Genomic DNA, 18,779 nt, shown 5'->3' with positions numbered 1-18,779 from the left:
TGAATCTCCCCGGCACCCTCTCTCTCTTTCCTTTAGCGCTGAACTCGAGTTTTTAATTACACCCCTTTGAGTTATCTTGAGATATTTTTAAATGTATAAACACAAGTTCTGGTTGCCACTGTCACTAATTTTAAGCAGATGCTGAATATTCTCACTGGTGTCGATTGTGCTCTGTACACTTGCACTTTTGTTAACAGTACATGGAGTATTTCTATTGCAGGATATCTATTCTGCCAAGATCGCCAGTGTCCACACAGCCTGCTGGTGTGGATGTGGTGTGCGAGTGTGTGTGTGTCTATCTGTTCATGTGTGTGATTGTATGTGTGCCTGTATGTCTGTGTGTGTGAGTGTGTGTCTATCTGTTCATGCTGTATATATGTGTGTGTGTGTCTGTGTGTTTGTGCCTGGCTGCCTGTGGCTATATGTCTGTGTGTGTGAATGTGTGTGTCTATCTGTTCATGTGTGTGTGCGCGTGTGTGTGGCTGCATGTCTGGGTGTGTGTGAGCGTGTCCGTGTGTCTGGCTGTCTGTAGCTGTACGTCTGTGTGTGTGAGTGTGTCTGTCTGTTCATGTGTGTGCCTGTGTGTGTGAGTGTGTGTGTCTATCTGTCCGTGTGTATGTTTTGCTGTATGTCTGTGTGCGTGTGCATGTGTGTGTGTGTGTGTGTGTGTGTTTGTGCCTGGCTGCCTGTGCCTGTATGTCTGTGTGTGTGAGTACGTGTGTCTATCTGTGTGTGTGTGTGTGTGTGTGTGTGCGTGTGCATGTTTGGCTGTATGTGTGTGAGCGTGCCCGTGTGTCTGGCTGTCTGTATCTGTATGTCTATGTGTCTGTGTGTGCGTGTGTGTGTGTGTGTGCGTGTGCATGTGCGTGTGTGTGTGTTTGGCGGGGGGGGGAGTCTATGCAGCCATGTGTGTGTATAACACTCACTTTGACTCTCTGTCAATCCCTGTCTCTCTGTTTAACAGTGAGGGGTGCAGAGTACATCAGAGATAGTTAGAAAGTGACAGGGTTGGAAGGAGAGAGAGAGAAGGAGAAACAGAGAGAGAAAGAGTGAGAGACAGGCAGAGTGAGAGTGTGATCCTGTCAAAGTCATTGAGTGTTGGAGAGAGACTGAGAAAGAGAGAATGGAGAGAGAGAGAGAGCGAGAAACAGGGAGACACAGAGAGAGAACGTGGCCCTATTAGAGAGTGAGTGTTGAAGAGAGACCAATTAATACTGCTCCTGTTAACTCCGCCCCCATTAATACTGCTCCTGTTAACCCCGCCCCCATTAATGCTGCTCCTGTTAACCCCACCCCCCATTAATACTGCTCCTGTTAACCTCTCCCCCATTAATACTGCTCCTGTTAACCTCTCCCCCCATTAATACTGCTCCTGTTAACCTCTCCCCCATTAATACTGCTCCTGTTAAACCCTCCCCCCATTAATACTGCTCCTGTTAACCTCTCCCCCCATTAATACTGCTCCTGTTAACCCCTCCCCCATTAATACTGCTCCTGTTAACCTCTCCCCCATTAATACTGCTCCTGTTAACCCCTCCCCCCATTAATACTGCTCCTGTTAACCCCTCCCCCCATTAATACTGCTCCTGTTAACCTCTACCCCATTAATACTGCTGCTGTTAACCTCACCCACCATTAATACTGCTCCTGTTAACCCCGTCCAGATTAATACTGCTCCCGTTAACCCCTTCCCCCCATTAATACTGCTCCTGTTAACCTCTCCCTCCATTAATACTGCTCCTGTTAAACCCTCCCCTGTTAATAATGCTCCTGTTAACCCCTCCTCCCATTAATACTGCTCCTGTTAAACCCTCCCCCATTAATACTGCTCCTGTTAACCCCACCCCCCATTAATACTGCTCTTGTTAACCCCTCTCCCATTAATACTGCTCCTGTTAACCCCACCCCCCATTGATACTGCTCCTGTTAACCCCTCCCCCATTAATACTGCTCCTGTTATACCCCTCTGACATTAATACTGCACCTGTGAAATCCCTCCCCCTTTAATATTGCTCCTGTTAACCCCTCGCCCATTAATACTGCTCCTGCTAAACCCTCCCCCATTAATACTGCTCCTCTTAAACCCTCCCCCATTAATACTGCTCCTGTTAAACCCGTCCCCTATTAATACTGCTCCTGTTGAACCCTCCCCTGTTAATGCTGCTCCTGTTAAACCCTCCCCCATTAATACTGCTCCTGTTAAACCCTCCCCCAAGAATACTGCTCCTGTTAACCGCTCCCCCATTAATACTGCTCCTGTTATACCCCTCTGACATTAATACTGCACCTGTTAAACCCCTCCCCCTTTAATACTGCCCCTGTTTACCCCTCGCCCATTAATACTGCTCCTGTTAAACCCGTCCCCCATTAATACTGCTCCTGTTGAACCCTCCCCCGTTAATACTGCTCCCGCTAAACCCCACCCCCGTTAATACTGCTCCTGTTAAACGCTCCCCAGTTAATACTGCTCCCGCTAAACCCCCCCCCGTTAATACTGCTCCTGTTAAACCCTCCCCCGTTAATACTGCTCCCGCTAAACCCCTCCCCCGTTAATACTGCTCCTGTTAAACCCTCCCCCGTTAATACTGCTCCTGTTAAACCCTCCCCCATTAATACTGCTCCCGCTAAACCCCCCCCCGTTAATACTGCTCCTGTTAAACCCTGCCCCGTTAATACTGCTCCCGCTAAACACCCCCCCGTTAATACTGCTCCTGTTAAACCCTCCCCCATTAATACTGCTCCTGTTAAACCCTCCCCCATTAATACTGCTCCTGTTGAACCCTCCCCCATTAATACTGCTCCTGTTAAACCCTCCCCCATTAATACTGCTCCTGTTAAACCCCTCCCCTATTAATACTGCTCCTGTTGAACCCTCCCCCATTAATGCTGCTCCTGTTAACCCCTCCCCCATTAATACTGCTCCTGTTATACCCCTCTGACATTAATACTGCACCTGTTAAACCCCTCCCCCTTTAATATTGCTCCTGTTAACCCCTCGCCCATTAATACTGCTCCTGTTAAACCCTCCCCCATTAATACTGCTCCTCTTAAACCCTCCCCCATTAATACTGCTCCTGTTAATCCCTCCCCCAAGAATACTGCTCCCGTTAACCCCTCCCCCATTAATACTGCCCCTGTTTACCCCTTGCCCATTAATACTGCTCCTGTTAAACCCCTCCCCTATTAATACTGCTCCTGTTGAACCCTCCCCCGTTAATGCTTCTCCTGTTAAACCCTCCCCCATTAATACTGCTCCTGTTGGACCCTCCCCCGTTAATACTGCTCCCGCTAAACCCCTCCCCCGTTAATACTGCTCCAGTTAAACCCTCCACCGTTATACCGCTCCTGCTAAACCCTCCCCCGTTAACACTGCTCCTGTTAAACCCTCCCCCCATTAATACTGCTCCTGTTAACCTCTCCCCCATTAATACTGCTCCTGTTAACCTCTCCCCCCATTAATACTGCTCCTGTTAACCTCTCCCCCAATAATACTGCTCCTGTTAAACCCTCCCCCCATTAATACTGCTCCTGTTAACCTCTCCCCCATTAATACTGCTCCTGTTATACCCCTCTGACATTAATACTGCACCTGTTAAACCCCTCCCCCTTTAATATTGCTCCTGTTAACCCCTCGCCCATTAATACTGCTCCTGTTAAACCCTCCCCCATTAATACTGCTCCTCTTAAACCCTCCCCCATTAATACTGCTCCTGTTAAACCCTCCCCCAAGAATACTGCTCCCGTTAACCCCTCCCCCATTAATACTGCTCCTGTTATACCCCTCTGACATTAATACTGCACCTGTTAAACCCCTCCCCCTTTAATACTGCCCCTGTTTACCCCTTGCCCATTAATACTGCTCCTGTTAAACCCGTCCCCCATTAATACTGCTCCTGTTGAACCTTCCCCCGTTAATACTGCTCCTGTTAAACCCTCCCCCGTTAATACTGCTCCCGCTAAACCCCCCCCGTTAATACTGCTCCTGTTAAACCCTCCCCCATTAATACTGCTCCTGTTAAACTCTCCCCCCGTTAAGACTGCTCCTGTTAAGCCATGCCCCATCGATACTGCTTCTGTTAAACTATGCCCCATTAATACTGCTCCTGTTAAACCCTCCCCACATTAATACTGCTACTGTTAAACCATGCCCCATTAATACTGCACCTTTTAACCCCTCCCCCGTTAATACTGCTCCTGTTAAACCCCTCCCCTATTAATACTGCTCCTGTTAAATCCCTCCCCCATTAATACTGCTCCTGTTAAACCCCTTCTCCATTAATACTGCTCTTGTTAAACCCTCCTCCATTAATACTGCTCCTGTTAAACCCTTCCCCGTTAATACTGCTCCTGTTAAACCCCTCCCCTATTAATACTGCTCCTGTTAAACCCTCCCCCATTAATACTGCTCCTGTTAAACCATGCCCCATTTAGCCTGCTCCTGTTAACCCCTCCCCCGTTAATACTGCTCCTGTTAAACCCTCCCCCATTAATATTGCTCCTGTTAACTCCTCCCCCATTAATACTGCTCCTGTTAAACCCCTCCCCCATTAATATTGCTCCTGTTAAACCCTCCCCCATTAATACTGCTCCTGTTGAACCCTCCCCCATTAATACTGCTCCTGTTAAACCCTCCCCCATTAATACTGCTCCTGTTAAACCCCTCCCCTATTAATACTGCTCCTGTTGAACCCTCCCCCATTAATGCTGCTCCTGTTAACCCCTCCCCCATTAATACTGCTCCTGTTATACCCCTCTGACATTAATACTGCACCTGTTAAACCCCTCCCCCTTTAATATTGCTCCTGTTAACCCCTCGCCCATTAATACTGCTCCTGTTAAACCCTCCCCCATTAATACTGCTCCTGTTAAACACTCCCCCATTAATACTGCTCCTGTTAAACCCCTCCCCTATTAATACTGCTCCTGTTGAACCCTCCCCCGTTAATGCTGCTCCTGTTAAACCCTCCCCTGTTAATACCGTTCCTGTTAAACCCCTCCCCCGTTAATACTGTTCCTGTTAAACCCTCTCCCGTTAATACTGCTCCTGTTAAACCATGCCCCTTCCAAAGCCCGCCCCATCAATCTATCACATTAAATATTCTGTAGTGCTGATCCATTAACCATGCCCCATGAATCATTAATACTTCATGGGGATAAATACATGGCCTGCGATTGGTGGAGCATCATTCATATACGCCTACATATGCACATTTTTGCACATGCACACCCACACAAGACAGATACACGGACACTCACACAGAAACAGATTCACACACAGATAGATTCACACACAGACACAATGTCACAGACACAATCTCACACAGACACAATCTCACACAGGCACAATCTCACACAGACACAATCTCACACAGGCACAATCTCACACAGACTCAATCTCACACAGACACAAACTCACACAGGCACAATCTCACACAGACACAATCTCAAACAGACACAATCTCACTCAGACACACACACACATTCACACACAGACATAATCTCACACAGGCACAATCTCACACAGACTCAATCTCACACAGACACAATCTCACACAGGCACAATCTCACACAGACACAATCTCAAACAGACACAATCTCACACAGGCACAATCTCACTCAGACACAATCTCACACAGACACACATTCACACACACACATACATAAATTCATACACAGATAGTCTCACACAGACACAATCTTGCGCACAGACACATTCACACAGAGACACATTCTTACACACAGATGCACACACTCACACAGAGTCACAAAGACACACACAGAGAGAGAGGGAGGGAGACACACAACACATATACAGACAGACACAGACACACACACACACACACACACACACAGTGACATAAACACACACGCACACACACACATTCTCTCTCTCTCTCTCTCTCACATACAAACACACAGACACACACAAGCTCACAAACACACACAGACTCACACACACAAGCTCTCTCACACACACAGACTCACACACACGTGCAAAGACACAGACCCACAAACACACAAACACACACACACACACACACACAGACAAACACACACACACACACACACACACAGACAAACACACACACACAAGCTCACACACATGCACAGGCTCTCTCTCACACACACACACTCACACAGTGACACACACACACACACAGACAGGCTCACACATGCTCAAACACCATCATTTCTCTGGACTGAATCACCGCGTTCTCTCTATACCCAGGCCACTTGGCCGCCTGTTTAATCTCTCTTTGAAATCTGGTGTCTCTCAGATCTGTTCCTGCTTGTTCTGTAGAAATTCATTGGCAGGAAAACAAGGCAAATCATCCAGGTTTAATATGCTCATTGCAGCTTTTAATCCTCAGGCAGTGACTGTTTTTACCTCGTTCTCCGACTTTCTCTCTGTCTGCCTCTCTCTCTCTCTCCCTGTATCTCATTTTCAATCTCTGTATCTCTCTATCTCTCTCTTCCATCTTTATGATACTCTGCCATTCTCTGAGAAAGATACAGCACATGTATGAGAAAGGAGACCAGTCAGCCCATCCTGCCTGTGCGAGCTTTTTAAAAAATCTACCCACTTAGTCCCCCCAATATCCCTGCACATTTTTTCCCCTTCAAGTGTTTACCCAATTTCCCCTTTTTGAAAGTTCCTATTGAATCTGCTTCCACCGCCCTTTCAGGCAGCGCCTTCCAGATCACAACAACTCGCTGCGTTTATAAAAAATAATTCTCCTCATCTCCCCCTCCCCCTCATCTCTGGTTACCTCCTGAGATAGAGAGAGAGAGAGACAGACAGGAAGAGAAGGAGAGGTAGAGAGAGAGAGGGAGGGCGACAGAGAGAGAAAGAGGTAGAGAGAGAGAGACTTAGAGACAGAGGGAGAGATGGAGACACAGGATGCGAGAAAGATGGAGGGAGAGAGAGACAGAGGGAGGGAAAGAGAGAGAGAGAGTCAGACAAAGACAGAAAGAGACAGGGAGGGAGAGAAGGAGAGGCATAGGGACAGAAAGAGAAAGAGAGACAGAGAGATGGTGGGAGAGAAAGAGAGAGACAGAGAGACAGAGAGAAAGAGAGACAGAAAGAAAGAGAGACAGAGAGATGGTGGGAGAGAGACAGAGAGAAAGAGAGACAAAGAGACAGAGAGAAAGAGAGACAGAAAGAAAGGGAGACAGAGAGATGAAGGAAGAGAGGCAGAGAGAAAGAGAGACAGAGAGATGGAGGAGAGAGATAGAGAGAAAGAGACAGAGAGATGGGGGAGAGAGACAGAGAGAAAGAGAGACAGAGAGAAAGGGAGACAGAGAGATGGAGGAGAGAGACAGAGAGAAAGAGAGACAGAGAGATGGAGGAGAGAGACAGAGAGAAAGAGAGACAGAGAGAAAGGGAGACAGAGAGATGGAGGAGAGAGACAGAGAGAAAGAGAGACAGAGAGAAAGGGAGACAGAGAGATGGAGGAGAGAGAAAGAGAGACAGAGAGATGGGGGAGGGAGACAGAGAGAAAGAGAGACAGAGAGAAAGGGAGACAGAGAGATGGAGGAGAGAGACAGAGAGAAAGAGAGACAGAGAGAAAGGGAGACAGAGAGATGGAGGAGAGAGAAAGAGAGACAGAGAGATGGGGGAGAGAGACAGAGAGAAAGAGAGACAGAGGGACAGAGAGATGGAGGAGAGAGAAAGAGAGATAGGGGAGAGAGACAGAGAGACAGAGAGAAAGGGAGACAGAGAGATGGGGAGACAGAGAGATGGGGGAGAGAGACAGAGAGACAGAGAGATGGAGGAGAGAGACAGAGAGAAAGGGAGACAGAGAGATGGGGAGACAGAGAGATGGAGGAGAGAGACAGAGAGAAAGAGAGACAGAGAGAAAGGGAGACAGAGAGATGGAGGAGAGAGAAAGAGAGACAGAGAGATGGGGGAGAGAGACAGAGAGAAAGAGAGACAGAGGGACAGAGAGATGGAGGAGAGAGAAAGAGAGATAGGGGAGAGAGACAGAGAGACAGAGAGAAAGGGAGACAGAGAGATGGGGGAGAGAGACAGAGAGACAGGGAGATGGAGGAGAGAGACAGAGAGAAAGGGAGACAGAGAGATGGGGAGACAGAGAGATGGGGGAGAGAGACAGAGAGACAGAGAGATGGAGGAGAGAGACAGAGAGAAAGGGAGACAGAGAGATGGGGAGACAGAGAGATGGAGGAGAGAGACAGAGAGAAAGAGAGACAGAGAGATGGAGGAGAGAGACAGAGAGAAAGGGAGACAGAGAGATGGATGGAGAGAGAGATGGAGAGACAGAGGGAGACACAGAGGGAAAAAGAAATGGAGAGAGAGAGAGAGAGAGAGACAGCTGGAGGATGGTATGGAGTACAGGCTGACTAGGCTGTTACCCTGGTTTAAGGAAGCCCACAGCTATGGGGAGTGATCTGCTGATAGTCCCTCCAGACCTGCACAGGTCCTTTCAACACTGCCGCTGTCTGCACTCCAACATTAGCCAGACACTCAGGCGTCCTGTCCCACACTGACATCAACTGAGCCTCAGGTCTGGAAACAGTCTGAGCAAATTCCCAGAAAGCCAAAAGCAGTTCCAACACCCTGATCTAACACTCTGACTGAGTGCGAATCCTTTAACTTGGACACGGTGAGAGGGGTGGTGAGAGTGAGATGGCTAGAGACAGAGAGAAAATGATAGAGGCAGACAATCAGTTAGAGAGAGAGAGATAGAGGGATAGAGAGAGATGGACAGAGACACAGAGAGAGAGTAGGAAGGAGACAGGCAGAGGGAGAGAGATAAAGAATGAGAGAGAGATATTAAAGAATAGAGAGGGACAGAGAGAGAGAGGGAGAGATAGATAGAGGCAGGGAGAGAGTGACAGAAGGGGAGGCAGACAAACAGACAGGCAGAGAGAGAGACCAAGAAAGAGAGACAAAATGAGAGAGAAAGATAGATAGAGACAGAGAGAGAGAGTGATAGAGGGCGAGCGGGCGAGCACAAGAGAGACGGGGATAGAGAGAGGGATAGAGGCAGGCAGTGACAGAGAGAGAGACAGTGACACAGAGAGAGGCACACACAGGGATAGATAGAGAGACAAGGGGACAGAGAAGGAGAGACAGCACACAAAAAGTGATAAAAAGAAAGACAGAGACAAAGAAATGGAGACAGAGGGAGAGAGAGAGACAGGGAGAGAGAGACAGCAAGAGAGACAGAGACACAGAGAAGAAAGAGAGAGATAGAGAGTGACAGAGAGAAAGAGAGAGATAGAGAGACAGAGATAGATGGAGAGGGAGAAAGAGAGAGAGAGGGTGAGAGAAAGGAGGCGATCCCATTGTCTACAGAACCTCAGATGGAGCAAAAGGTTTGGGGTTGAGTTTGGGTTTGGGGTTGAGTTTGGGTTTTGGGTTTGGGGTTGAGTTTAGATTTTGAGTTGGGTTTGGGTTTGGGGTTGAGTTTGGGGTTGAGTTTGGGTTTTGGGTTGAGATTGGGTTTTGTGTTGAGTTTGGGTTAGGGTTGAGTTTGGGTTTGGAGTTGAGTTTGTGTTTGGGTTGAGTTTGGGCTTGCGTTTGAGTTGGGTGTTGAGCTTGGGTTGGGGGTTGAGTTTGTGTTTGGGGTTGAGTTTGGGTTTGTGGTTGAGTTTGGGTTTGGGTTGAGTTTGGGTTTGGGTTTGAGTTTAGCTTTTGTCTTGAGTTTGGGTTTGGGGTTGAGATTGGGTTTGGGTTTGAGTTTGGTTTTTGGTTTGGGGTTGAGGTTGGATTTGGCTTTGAGTTTGGATTTAGTTTGAGGTTGAGTTTGGGTTTTGGGTTCAATTTGAGGTTGAGTTTGGGTTTGGGGTTGAGTTCGGATTTTGGGTTGAATTTGGGTTTGGTGTTGAGTTTGGGTTTGGGTTGAGTTTGGGTTTGGGCTGAGTTTGGGTTTTGGTTTCAGATTTGGTTTGGGGTTGAGTTTAGGCTTGGGGTTGAGTTTGGGTTTAGGTTTCAGATTTGGTTTGGGGTTGAGGATGGGTTTTGGGTTTGGAGTTGAGTTTGGATCTTGGGTTGAGTTTTGGTTTGGGATTGGGATTGAGTTTGGGTTTGGGTTGAGCTTGGGTTTAGGTTTGAGTTTGGGTTTGGGGTTGAGTTTAGCTTTTGTCTTGAGTTTGGGTTTGTGGTTGAGTTTGGATTTGGGTTCAGTTTGGGTTTGTGTTTGAGTTTGGGGTTGAATTTGGATTTGGGTTCAGTTTGGGTTTGTGTTTGAGTTTGGGTTTGGGGTTGAGTTTGGGTTTGGAATTCACTTTGAGTTTTGGGTTTGGGGTTGAGTATGGGTTTTGGGTTTGGAGTTGAGTTTGGATTTGGGTTGAGTTTGGATTTGGGTTGAGCTTGGGTTTGGGTTTGAGTTTGGGTTTGGGTTTGAGTTTCTGTTTTCTGTTGAGTTTGGGTTTGGGGTTGAGTTTGTGTTTGGTGTTGAGTTTGGGTTTGGGCTGAGTTTGGGTTTGAGTTTAGCTTTTGTCTTGAGCTTGGGTTTGTGGTTGAGTTTGGGTTTGGGTTTGAGTTTGGATTTTGGCTTCGGGTTTAGGTTGGATTTGGGTTTGAGTTTGGATTTAGTTTGAGGTTGAGTTTGGGTTTTGGGTTCAATTTGAGGTTGAGTTTGGGTTTGGGCTGAGTTTGGGTTTGGCTTTGAGTTCAGGTTTGGGGTTGAGTTTTGGTTTTGGTTTGGGGTTGAGTTTGGGTTTGGGTTTGAGTTTGGGTTTGGGGTTGAGTTTGACTTTGGAGTTGAGTTTGAGTTTTGGGTTGAGTTTGGGTTTTGGGTTGAGATTGCCGTTGAGTTTCGGTTTTGGGTTGAGTTTGGGTGTGGTTGAGTTTGGGTTAGGGGTTGAGTTTGGGTGTGGGGTTGAGTTTGGGCTTTGGGTTGAGTTTGTGTTTTGGGTTGAGTTTGATGTTGTGTTTGGATTTGGGATTATGTTTGGTGTTGGGGTTGAGTTTGGGTTTTGGGTTGAGTTTGGGTTTGTTGTTGAGTTTGGAGTTGAGTTTGGGTTAGGGTTGAGTTTGGGTTTGGAGTTGGGTTTGGGTTTGGGTTGAGTTTGGGTTTGTGTTTGAGTTTGAATTGGGTGTTGAGTTTGGGTTTGGGGTTGAGGTTGTGTTTGGGGTTGAGTTTGGGTTTGTGGTTGAGTTTGGGTTTGGGCTGAGTTTGGGTTTGGGTTTGAGTTTGCGTTTGGGTTTGGGGTTGAGTTTGGGTTTGGGGTTGAGTTTGGGTTTGGGGTTGAGTTTGGGTTTGGGGTTGAGATTGGGTTTATGGTTGAGTTTGGGTTTGGGCTGAGTTTGGGTTTGGCTTTGAGTTTATGTGTGGGGTTGAGTTTGGGTTTTGGGTTGAGTTTGGGTTTTGTGTTGAGTTTGGGTTAGGGTTGAGTTTGGGTTTGGAGTTGAGTTTGGGTTGGGTGTTGAGTTTGGGTTTGGGGTTGAGTTTGTGTTTGGGGTTGAGTTTGGGTTTGTGGTTGAGTTTGGGTTTGGATTGAGTTTGCGTTTGGGTTTGTGGTTGAGTTTGGGTTTGGGGTTGAGTTTGGGTTTCGGGTTGAGATTGGTTTTATGGTTGAGTTTGGGTTTGGAGTTGAGTTTGGGTTTGGGCTGAGTTTGGGTTTGGCTTTGAGTTTAGGTGTTGGGTTGAGTTTGGGTTTGGATTGAGATCGGGTTTGGGGTTGAGTTTGGTTTTGGGGATGAGTTTGATTTGGGGTTGTGTTTGGATTTGGGGTTGCGTTCGGGTTTTGGGTTGAGATTGGGTTTGGGGTTGAGTTTGGATCTGAGTTGAGTTTGGGTTTGGTGTTGAGTTTGGGTTTGGGGTTGAGTTTGGGTTTGGAGTTGAGTTTGGGTTTGGGGTTGAGTTTGAGTTTGAGTTTGGGTCTGTGGTTGAATTAGGATTTGGGTTGAGTTTGAGTTTGGGTTTGAGTTTTGGTTTGTGGTTGACTTTGGGTTTGGAATTCAGTTTGGGTTTTGGGTTTGGGCTGAGTTTGGGTTTTGATTTCAGATTTGGTTTGGGGTTGAGTTTGGGTTTTGGTTACAGATTTGGTTTGGGGTTGAGTATGGGTTTTGGTTTTGGGGTTGAGTTTGGATCTTGGGTTGAGTTTCAGTTTGGGTTTGGGTTTGGGTTGAGTTTGGGTTTGGGTTGAGTTTGGGTTTGGCCTAGAGTTTGGGTTTGGGCTGAGTTTGGGTTTGAGTTTAGCTTTTGTCTTGAGTTTGGGTTTGTGGTTGAGTTTGGGTTTGTGGTTGAGTTTGGGTTTGGGTTTGAGGTTGGATTTTGGTTTCAGGTTTAGGTTGGATTTGGGTTTGAGTTTGGATTTAGTTTGAGGTTGAGTTTGGGTTTTGGGTTCAATTTGAGGTTGAGTTTGGGTTTGGGCTGAGTTTGGGTTAGGCTTTGAGTTTAGGTTTGGGGTTGAGTTTTGGTTTTGGTTTGGGGTTGAATTTGGGTTTGGGTTTGAGTTTGGGTTTGGGTTTGAGTTTTGGTCTTCAGTTTGGGTTTGGAGCTCAGTTAGGGTTTTGGGTTGAGTTTGGGGTTTGCGTTGAGTTTGATTTTGGTGTTGAGTTTGGTTTTGGTGTTGAGTTTGGGTTTGGTGCTGAGTTTTGGGTTAGGGCTGAGTTTGGGTTTGAATTTGGTTTTTCGGGTGAGTTTGGGTTTGGGGTTGAATTTGGATTTGGAGCTCAGCTTGGGTTTTGGGTTGAGTTTGGGGTTTGGGTTGAGTTTGAGGTTGTTTTTGGATTTGGGGTTGAGTTTGGTGTTGGGGTTGAGGTTGGGTTTTGTGTTGAGTTTGGGCTTGAGTTTGGGTTTGGGGCTGAATTTGGGTTTGGAGTTGACTTTGGGTTTGGGGCTGAGTTTTGGTTTGGTGTTGAGTTTGGGTTTGGGGTTGAATTTGGGGTTGAGTTTGGGTTTGGGGTTGAGTTTGAGTTTGGGGTTGAGTTTGGGTTTGGGGTTGAGTTGGGTTTTGGGTTGAGTTTGATGTTGTGTTTGAATTTGGGGTTGTGTTTGGATTTGGGGTTGTGTTTGGTGTTAGGGTTGAGTTTTGGGTTGAGTTTGGGTTTTGGGTTGAGTTTGGGTTTTGGGTTGAGTTTGGGTTTATGGTTGAGTTTGGGTTTGGGGTTGAGTTTGGGTTTAGGGTTAAGTTTGGGTTTGGGGTTGAATTTGGATTTGAAGCTCAGCTTTGGTTTTGTGTTGAGTTTGGGGTTTGGGTTGAGTTGGAGGTTGTTTTTGGATTTGTGGTTGAGTTTGGTGTTGGGGTTGAGGTTGGGTTTTGGGTTCAGTTTTGGGTTGAGTTTGGGTTTTGGGTTGAGTTTGGGTTTATGGTTTAGTTTGGGTTTGGGGTTGAGTTTGGGTTTAGGGTTGAGTTTGGGTTTGGGGTTGAATTTGGATTTGGAGCTCAGCTTGGGTTTTGGGTTGAGTTTGGGGTTTGGGTTGAGTTTGAGGTTGTTTTTGAATTTGGGGTTGAGTTTGGTGTTGGGGTTGAGTTTGGGTTTGGGGTTGAGTTTGGGTTTGGAGTTGAGTTTGGGTTTGGGGTTGAGTTTGGGTTTTGGGTTGAGTTTGGGTTAGGGGTTGAGTTTAGGTGTGGGGTTGAGTTTGGGTTTGGGGTTGAGTTGGGTTTTGGGTTGAGTTTGATGTTGTGTTTGAATTTGGTGTTGTGTTTGGATTTGGGGTTGTGTTTGGTGTTGGGGTTGAGTTTGGGGTTGAGTTTGTGTTTTGGATTGAATTTGGGATTATGGTTGAGTTTGGGTTTGGGGTTGAGTTTGGGTTTAGGGTTGAGTTTGGGTTTGGAGTTGAGTTTGGATTTTGCTTTGGGGTTGAGTTTGGGTTTTGGGTTGAGATTGGGGTTGAGTTTGGGTTTTGGGTTGAGTTTGGGTTTTGGGTTGAGTTTGGGTTTGGGGTTGAGTTTGGGTTTGGGGTTGAGTTTGGGTTTTGGGTTGAGTTTGGGTTTTGTGTTGAGTTTGGGTTTATGGTTGAGTTTGGGTTTGGGATTGAGTTTGAGTTTTGGGTTGAGTTTGGGTTTATGGTTGAGTTTGGGTTTGGGGTTGAGTTTGAGTTTGGGGTTGAGTTTGGGTTTGGGGTTGAGTTTGGGTTTGGGGTTGAGTTTGGGTTTGGGGTTGAGTCTGGGTTTGGGGTTGAGTTTGGGTTTGGGGTTAAGTTTGGGTTTGGGGCTACATTTGGGTTTGGGGTTAAGATTGGGTTTGGAGCTCAGTTTGGGTCTTTGGTTGAGTTTGGAGTTGGTGTTGAGTTTGGGTTTGGGGTTGCGTTTGAGTTTGGGGTTGAGTTTGGGTTTAGGGCTGAGTTTGAGTTTTGGTTTAGGTTTGAGTTGAGTTGAGTTTTGGGTTGAGTTTGATGTTGTGTTTGGATTTGGGGTTGTGTTTGGATTTGGGGTTGTGTTTGGTGTTGGGGTTGAGTTTGGGTTTGGGGTTGAGTTTGAGTTTGGGGTTGAGTCTGGGTTTGGGTTGAGTTTGCGTTTGGGGTTGAGTTTGGGTTTTGGGTTGAGATTGGGGTTGAGTTTGGGTTTGGGCTGAGTTTGGCTTTGGGTTTAAGTTTAGGTTTGTAGTTCAGTTTTGGTTTTGGGTTTAGATTGGGTTTGGGGTTGAGTTTGGTTTTGGGGTTGAGTTTGAGTTTGGGTTTGAGTTTGGGTTTTGGTTTGGGGTTGAGTTTGGGTTTGGGTTTGAGTTTGGGTTGAGTTTGATGTTGAGTTTGGGTTTGGGGTTAAGTCTGGGTTTGGGAATACGTTTGGGTTTGGGGTTAAGTTTGGGGTTGGAGCTCAGTTTGTGTTTTTGGTTGAGTTTGGAGTTGGTGTTGAGTTTGGGTTTGGGGTTGGGTTTGGGTTGCGTTTGTGGTTGAGTTTGGGTTTTGGCTTCAATTTGGGGTTGAGTTTGAGTTTGGGGTTGAGTTTGGGTTTGGGGCTGAGTTTGAGTTTGGGTTTAAGTTTGGGTTGAGTTTGGGTCTTGGGTTGAATTTGAGGTTGAGTTTGGGTTTGGGGTTGAGTTTGGGTTTGGGGTTGAGTTGGGTTTTGGGTTGAGTTTGTTGTTGTGTTTGGATTTGGGGTTGTGTTTGGTGTTGGGGTTGAGTTTGGGTTTGGGGTTGAGTTTGGGTTTGGGGTTGAGTTTGGGTTTGGGGTTGAGTTTGGGTTTGGGGTTGAGTTGGGTTTTGGGTTGAGTTTGTTGTTGTGTTTGGATTTGGGGTTGTGTTTGGTGTTGGGGTTGAGTTTGGGTTTGGGGTTGAGTTTGGGTTTGAGGTTGAGTTTGAGTTTGTGGCTGAGTTTGGGTTTTGGGTTGAGTTTGGGGTTGATTTTGGGTTTGGGTTTGAGTTTGGGTTTTGGGGTTGAGTTTGGGTTTTGGTGTTAAGTCTGGGTTTTGGGGTTGAGTTTGGGTTTTGGTGTTGAGTCTGGGTTTTGGGGTTGTGTTTGGGTTTGGGGTTAAGTTTGGGTCTGGGGTTGAGTTTTGGTTTTGGGGTTAAGTTTGGGTTTTGGTGTTGAGTCTGGGTTTTTCGGTTGAGTTTGTATTTGGTATTGAGTTTGGATTTAGGGTTGAGTCTGGGTTTTGGGAATGTGGAACAGGAACAGTGTTAACAGGGGCAAGGTGGGCATTTGTTTATGGTATAAACAAAAGATGCCACATCCGACAGCCCGGCACTCCCTCCCCCCGACTCTCCGACAGTGCAGCACTCCCTCAGCACTGACCCTCCGACAGTGCGGCGCTCCCTCAGCACTGACCCTCCGACAGTGCGGGTCCCCTCAGCACTGACCCTCCGACAGTGCGGCACCCCTTCAGCACTGACCCTCCAACAGTGCGGCGCTCCCTAGGCACTGACTCTCAGACAGCGCGGCACTCCCTCAGCACTGACCCTCCGACAGTGCGGTGCTCCCTCAGCACTGACCCTCCGACAGTGCGGCGCTCCCTCAGCACTGACCCTCCGACAGTGCATCGCTCCCTCAGCACTGACCCTCCGACAGTGCGGCGCTCCCTCAGCACTGACCCTCGGACAGTGCGGCGCTCCCTCAGCACTGACCATCCGACAGTGCGGCACTCCCTCAGCGCTGACCCTCCGGCTGTGCGGCACTCCCTCAGCACTGAGACTCTGCATATCAGAGTCCATTCTCTCCAGCTCCCCCTCCTCTCCTATCCCCCAACACCCAATGACCCTGCAGAGCGAGAGGATTCGGAGGGTAAATACTCACAACATAGTGATGCCCCCTTTTGCGAATCTCCACTGCTGTAGCCGGTGAAGCAGCCTCCGGTATTCAGCACTCCCAGGGGCGGAGAGCTCCTCAGGGTCCTTGCAAAAGGGAAGGAATAGATCATAGCGGGGAAACTCTTCACATGCCTCATTGAACAAAGTCGCTCCTGATTCATGGCCAGGCAGGATGTGTGACGGGATCCCTTCCCCTTTGGTCCCACTCCCTCTCTCTCCGATCACCTCCAAATGCCCTCTGCTGGCTTTCTCACAAACCCAAGGTTCAGAGGAGGAACATGTCGACACGTTGGGAGGGGGGCAATGCAGGGTGACAGGGAGAGACGTGCCTCTGACTTCTTCTTCAATCCCGTGGTCCTCCGAAGGGTCCTGTGCATGAGAGAGGTTGAGAATGAGATTAAGTCAGGACATGTATCTGCTAACAAAAATTTGCATTAACATGGTTTCCTTCAGGCTAACAGATTGAATCTAATTTATATAGAATTAAGATGATTACACATAGACCTCAATGACAGATCATATTTAGAAAGCGCCGACCATTCAGTAAAACATCCAAGGTCCTTTCACCGATGCATTAACAAACAAAATCTGACATGAAGTTAAGGAAGGAGATATCACAGACAAAGCTCAGTAAGAGAAATGAGTTTTAAGGAGCATCTTAATGGAGGGGATAGAGGGAGAGGCAGAGAGGTTTAAGAATGGAATTCCAGAGCTCGTGGCCCAGGTAGCTGCAGGCATGTCTGCTAATGGTGGAGCGATGCAAATTGGGGGATGCGCTGGAGAGGGAGGGTGCAGAGCTTGTGGTGGTTGTAGGGGCTGAAGGAGGTTACAGAGATAGGGAGGGGTGTAGGGGCTGAAGGAGGTTACAGGGATAGGGAGGGTTGTGGCGGCTGGAGGAGGTTACAGAGATAGGGAGGGTTGTAGGGGCTGGAGGAGGTTACAGAGATAGGGAGGGTTGTAGTGGACTGGAGGAGGTTACAGAGATAGGGAGGGTGGTTGGGAGCTGGAGGAGGTTACAGAGATAGGGAGGGGTGTAGGGGCTGTAGGAGGTTACAGAGATAGGGAGGGTTGTAGGGGCTGGAGGAGGTTACAGAGATAGGAAAGGTTGTAGTGGACTGGAGGAGGTTACAGAGATAGGGAGGGTTGTAGGGGGCTGGAGGAGGTTACAGAGATAGGGAGGGTTGTAGTGGACTGGAGGAGGTTACAGAGATAGGGAGGGTTGTAGTGGACTGGAGGAGGTTACAGAGATAGGGAGGGTTGCAGGGGGCTGGAGGAGGTTACAGAGATAGGGAGGGTTGTTGGGACTGGATGAGGTTACAGAGATAGGGAGGGTTAACGGGACTGGAGTATGTTATAGAGATAGGGAGGGTTGTCGGGACTGGAGGGGGTGACGGAGATCAGGAAAGTCGGACAATCTCAGCAGCAGCAGGTTAACCGTCCCTTTGCAATTCGCCGCTGAAATCTGTCACCAGTCGAGACAGCTCTGAATGTTTCCTGGTTGCTGATGGGTGAGCGAGGCTTCATGTTCCAGGCTAGATAAACCAGAATGTCCGCCTGGTCTACACACGTACACACGTACAGACACACAGACAGACAGACAGTGAGAGAGAGACAGACAGGTCTGGGTGTGGCCTGTAAGAAGCCTCCAGTTACTCACTGATAATTACAGCCCCTGACATTCACTGTGCATTTCCCACACTCCTCAAACCTCCTCCGGCACCTTCCCTCTGGGTGTATGTGACTCAGCATGCCAATCGCTGGACTGATTGCTCCCATCCTACACAGTGGGGGATGTGTTAACTCAGACTGCACGGGACTGGGGATAAACTGGCTGGCCTGGCCTGTGAATGGGTGAGCAGATCAGTTCTGAGGGAACGAACAGATCAGTTCTGAGGGGTGACAGGCTGTGACTGCTCCAGGGTTAGTGCTGGGGCCCATGTCCACCATCCACACATCGACCATCTGGATGTGGGGGAGACAGCCTGTGACCTTTCCCAACCTGTGTAGGGAGCGTGAGGCTGCGAAGGGGATGCAAGGGGAGGCTTTGGGAGAGGATGGGGACAGGCCACACGAATGGGCCGGGACGCGGCAGAGGGGCTATAACGTGAAGGCGTTGGAGGTTTGGTCAGGAAACCAGAAACGCGGAGTCTTTCTTCCATGGCGAGAGGGTGTGGGAGTGTCGATGTGTCCAAAGGGACCTGGGTGTCCTTGATCACCAGTCACTGAAAGGGTAGCATTCGGGTGCAGAGAGAAGTGAGGGAGCCCAGTGGTCTGTTGGCCTTCATGGCGAGAGGATTCGAGCACAGGAGCCAGGATGTCCTGCTGCAGTTGTACAGAGCCTTGGTGAGAGCACACCTTGGGGGGGCGGGGGTTTTGTGCACTGTTTGGCTCTCCTTACCTAAGGAAGGATAGGTTTGCCACAGAGAGAGCGCAGCGGAGGTTCACCAGACTGATTCCCGTGATGGCGGGATTGCTCGGTGAGGAGAGGTTGAGGGGATTGGGTCTGTTATTCTACAAGAGTTGAGAGGTGATCTGATTGAAACTTGCAGGATTCTGACAGGGCGTGACGGGGTAGATGGGCAGAGGGTGTCCAGAACCAGGCGACACAGTCTCAGA

At 48.2% G+C, this 18,779-nt stretch overlaps 1 protein-coding gene across 1 annotated transcript in view; it reads right to left on the bottom strand.

The window, feature by feature from the left end:
- LOC144675354 (retinoic acid receptor beta-like) overlaps positions 1-16,511 on the bottom strand; it is a gene marked incomplete at its 3' end in the record, with an annotated part of 34,353 nt that extends 17,842 nt beyond the window's left edge. The window contains exon 1 of the mRNA XM_078536187.1: positions 16,150-16,511. Within this exon, the coding sequence (XP_078392313.1) occupies positions 16,150-16,324 (175 nt within the window). The remainder of the gene's footprint in view (positions 1-16,149) is intronic.
- Positions 16,512-18,779: the final 2,268 nt, after the last annotated feature.

The sequence above is a fragment of the Cetorhinus maximus genome, unplaced genomic scaffold (assembly GCF_964194155.1).
Source record: "Cetorhinus maximus unplaced genomic scaffold, sCetMax3.hap1.1 HAP1_SCAFFOLD_968, whole genome shotgun sequence".
NCBI lineage: Eukaryota > Metazoa > Chordata > Chondrichthyes > Lamniformes > Cetorhinidae > Cetorhinus > Cetorhinus maximus.
This window is presented reverse-complemented; position numbering and strand designations above follow the sequence as displayed.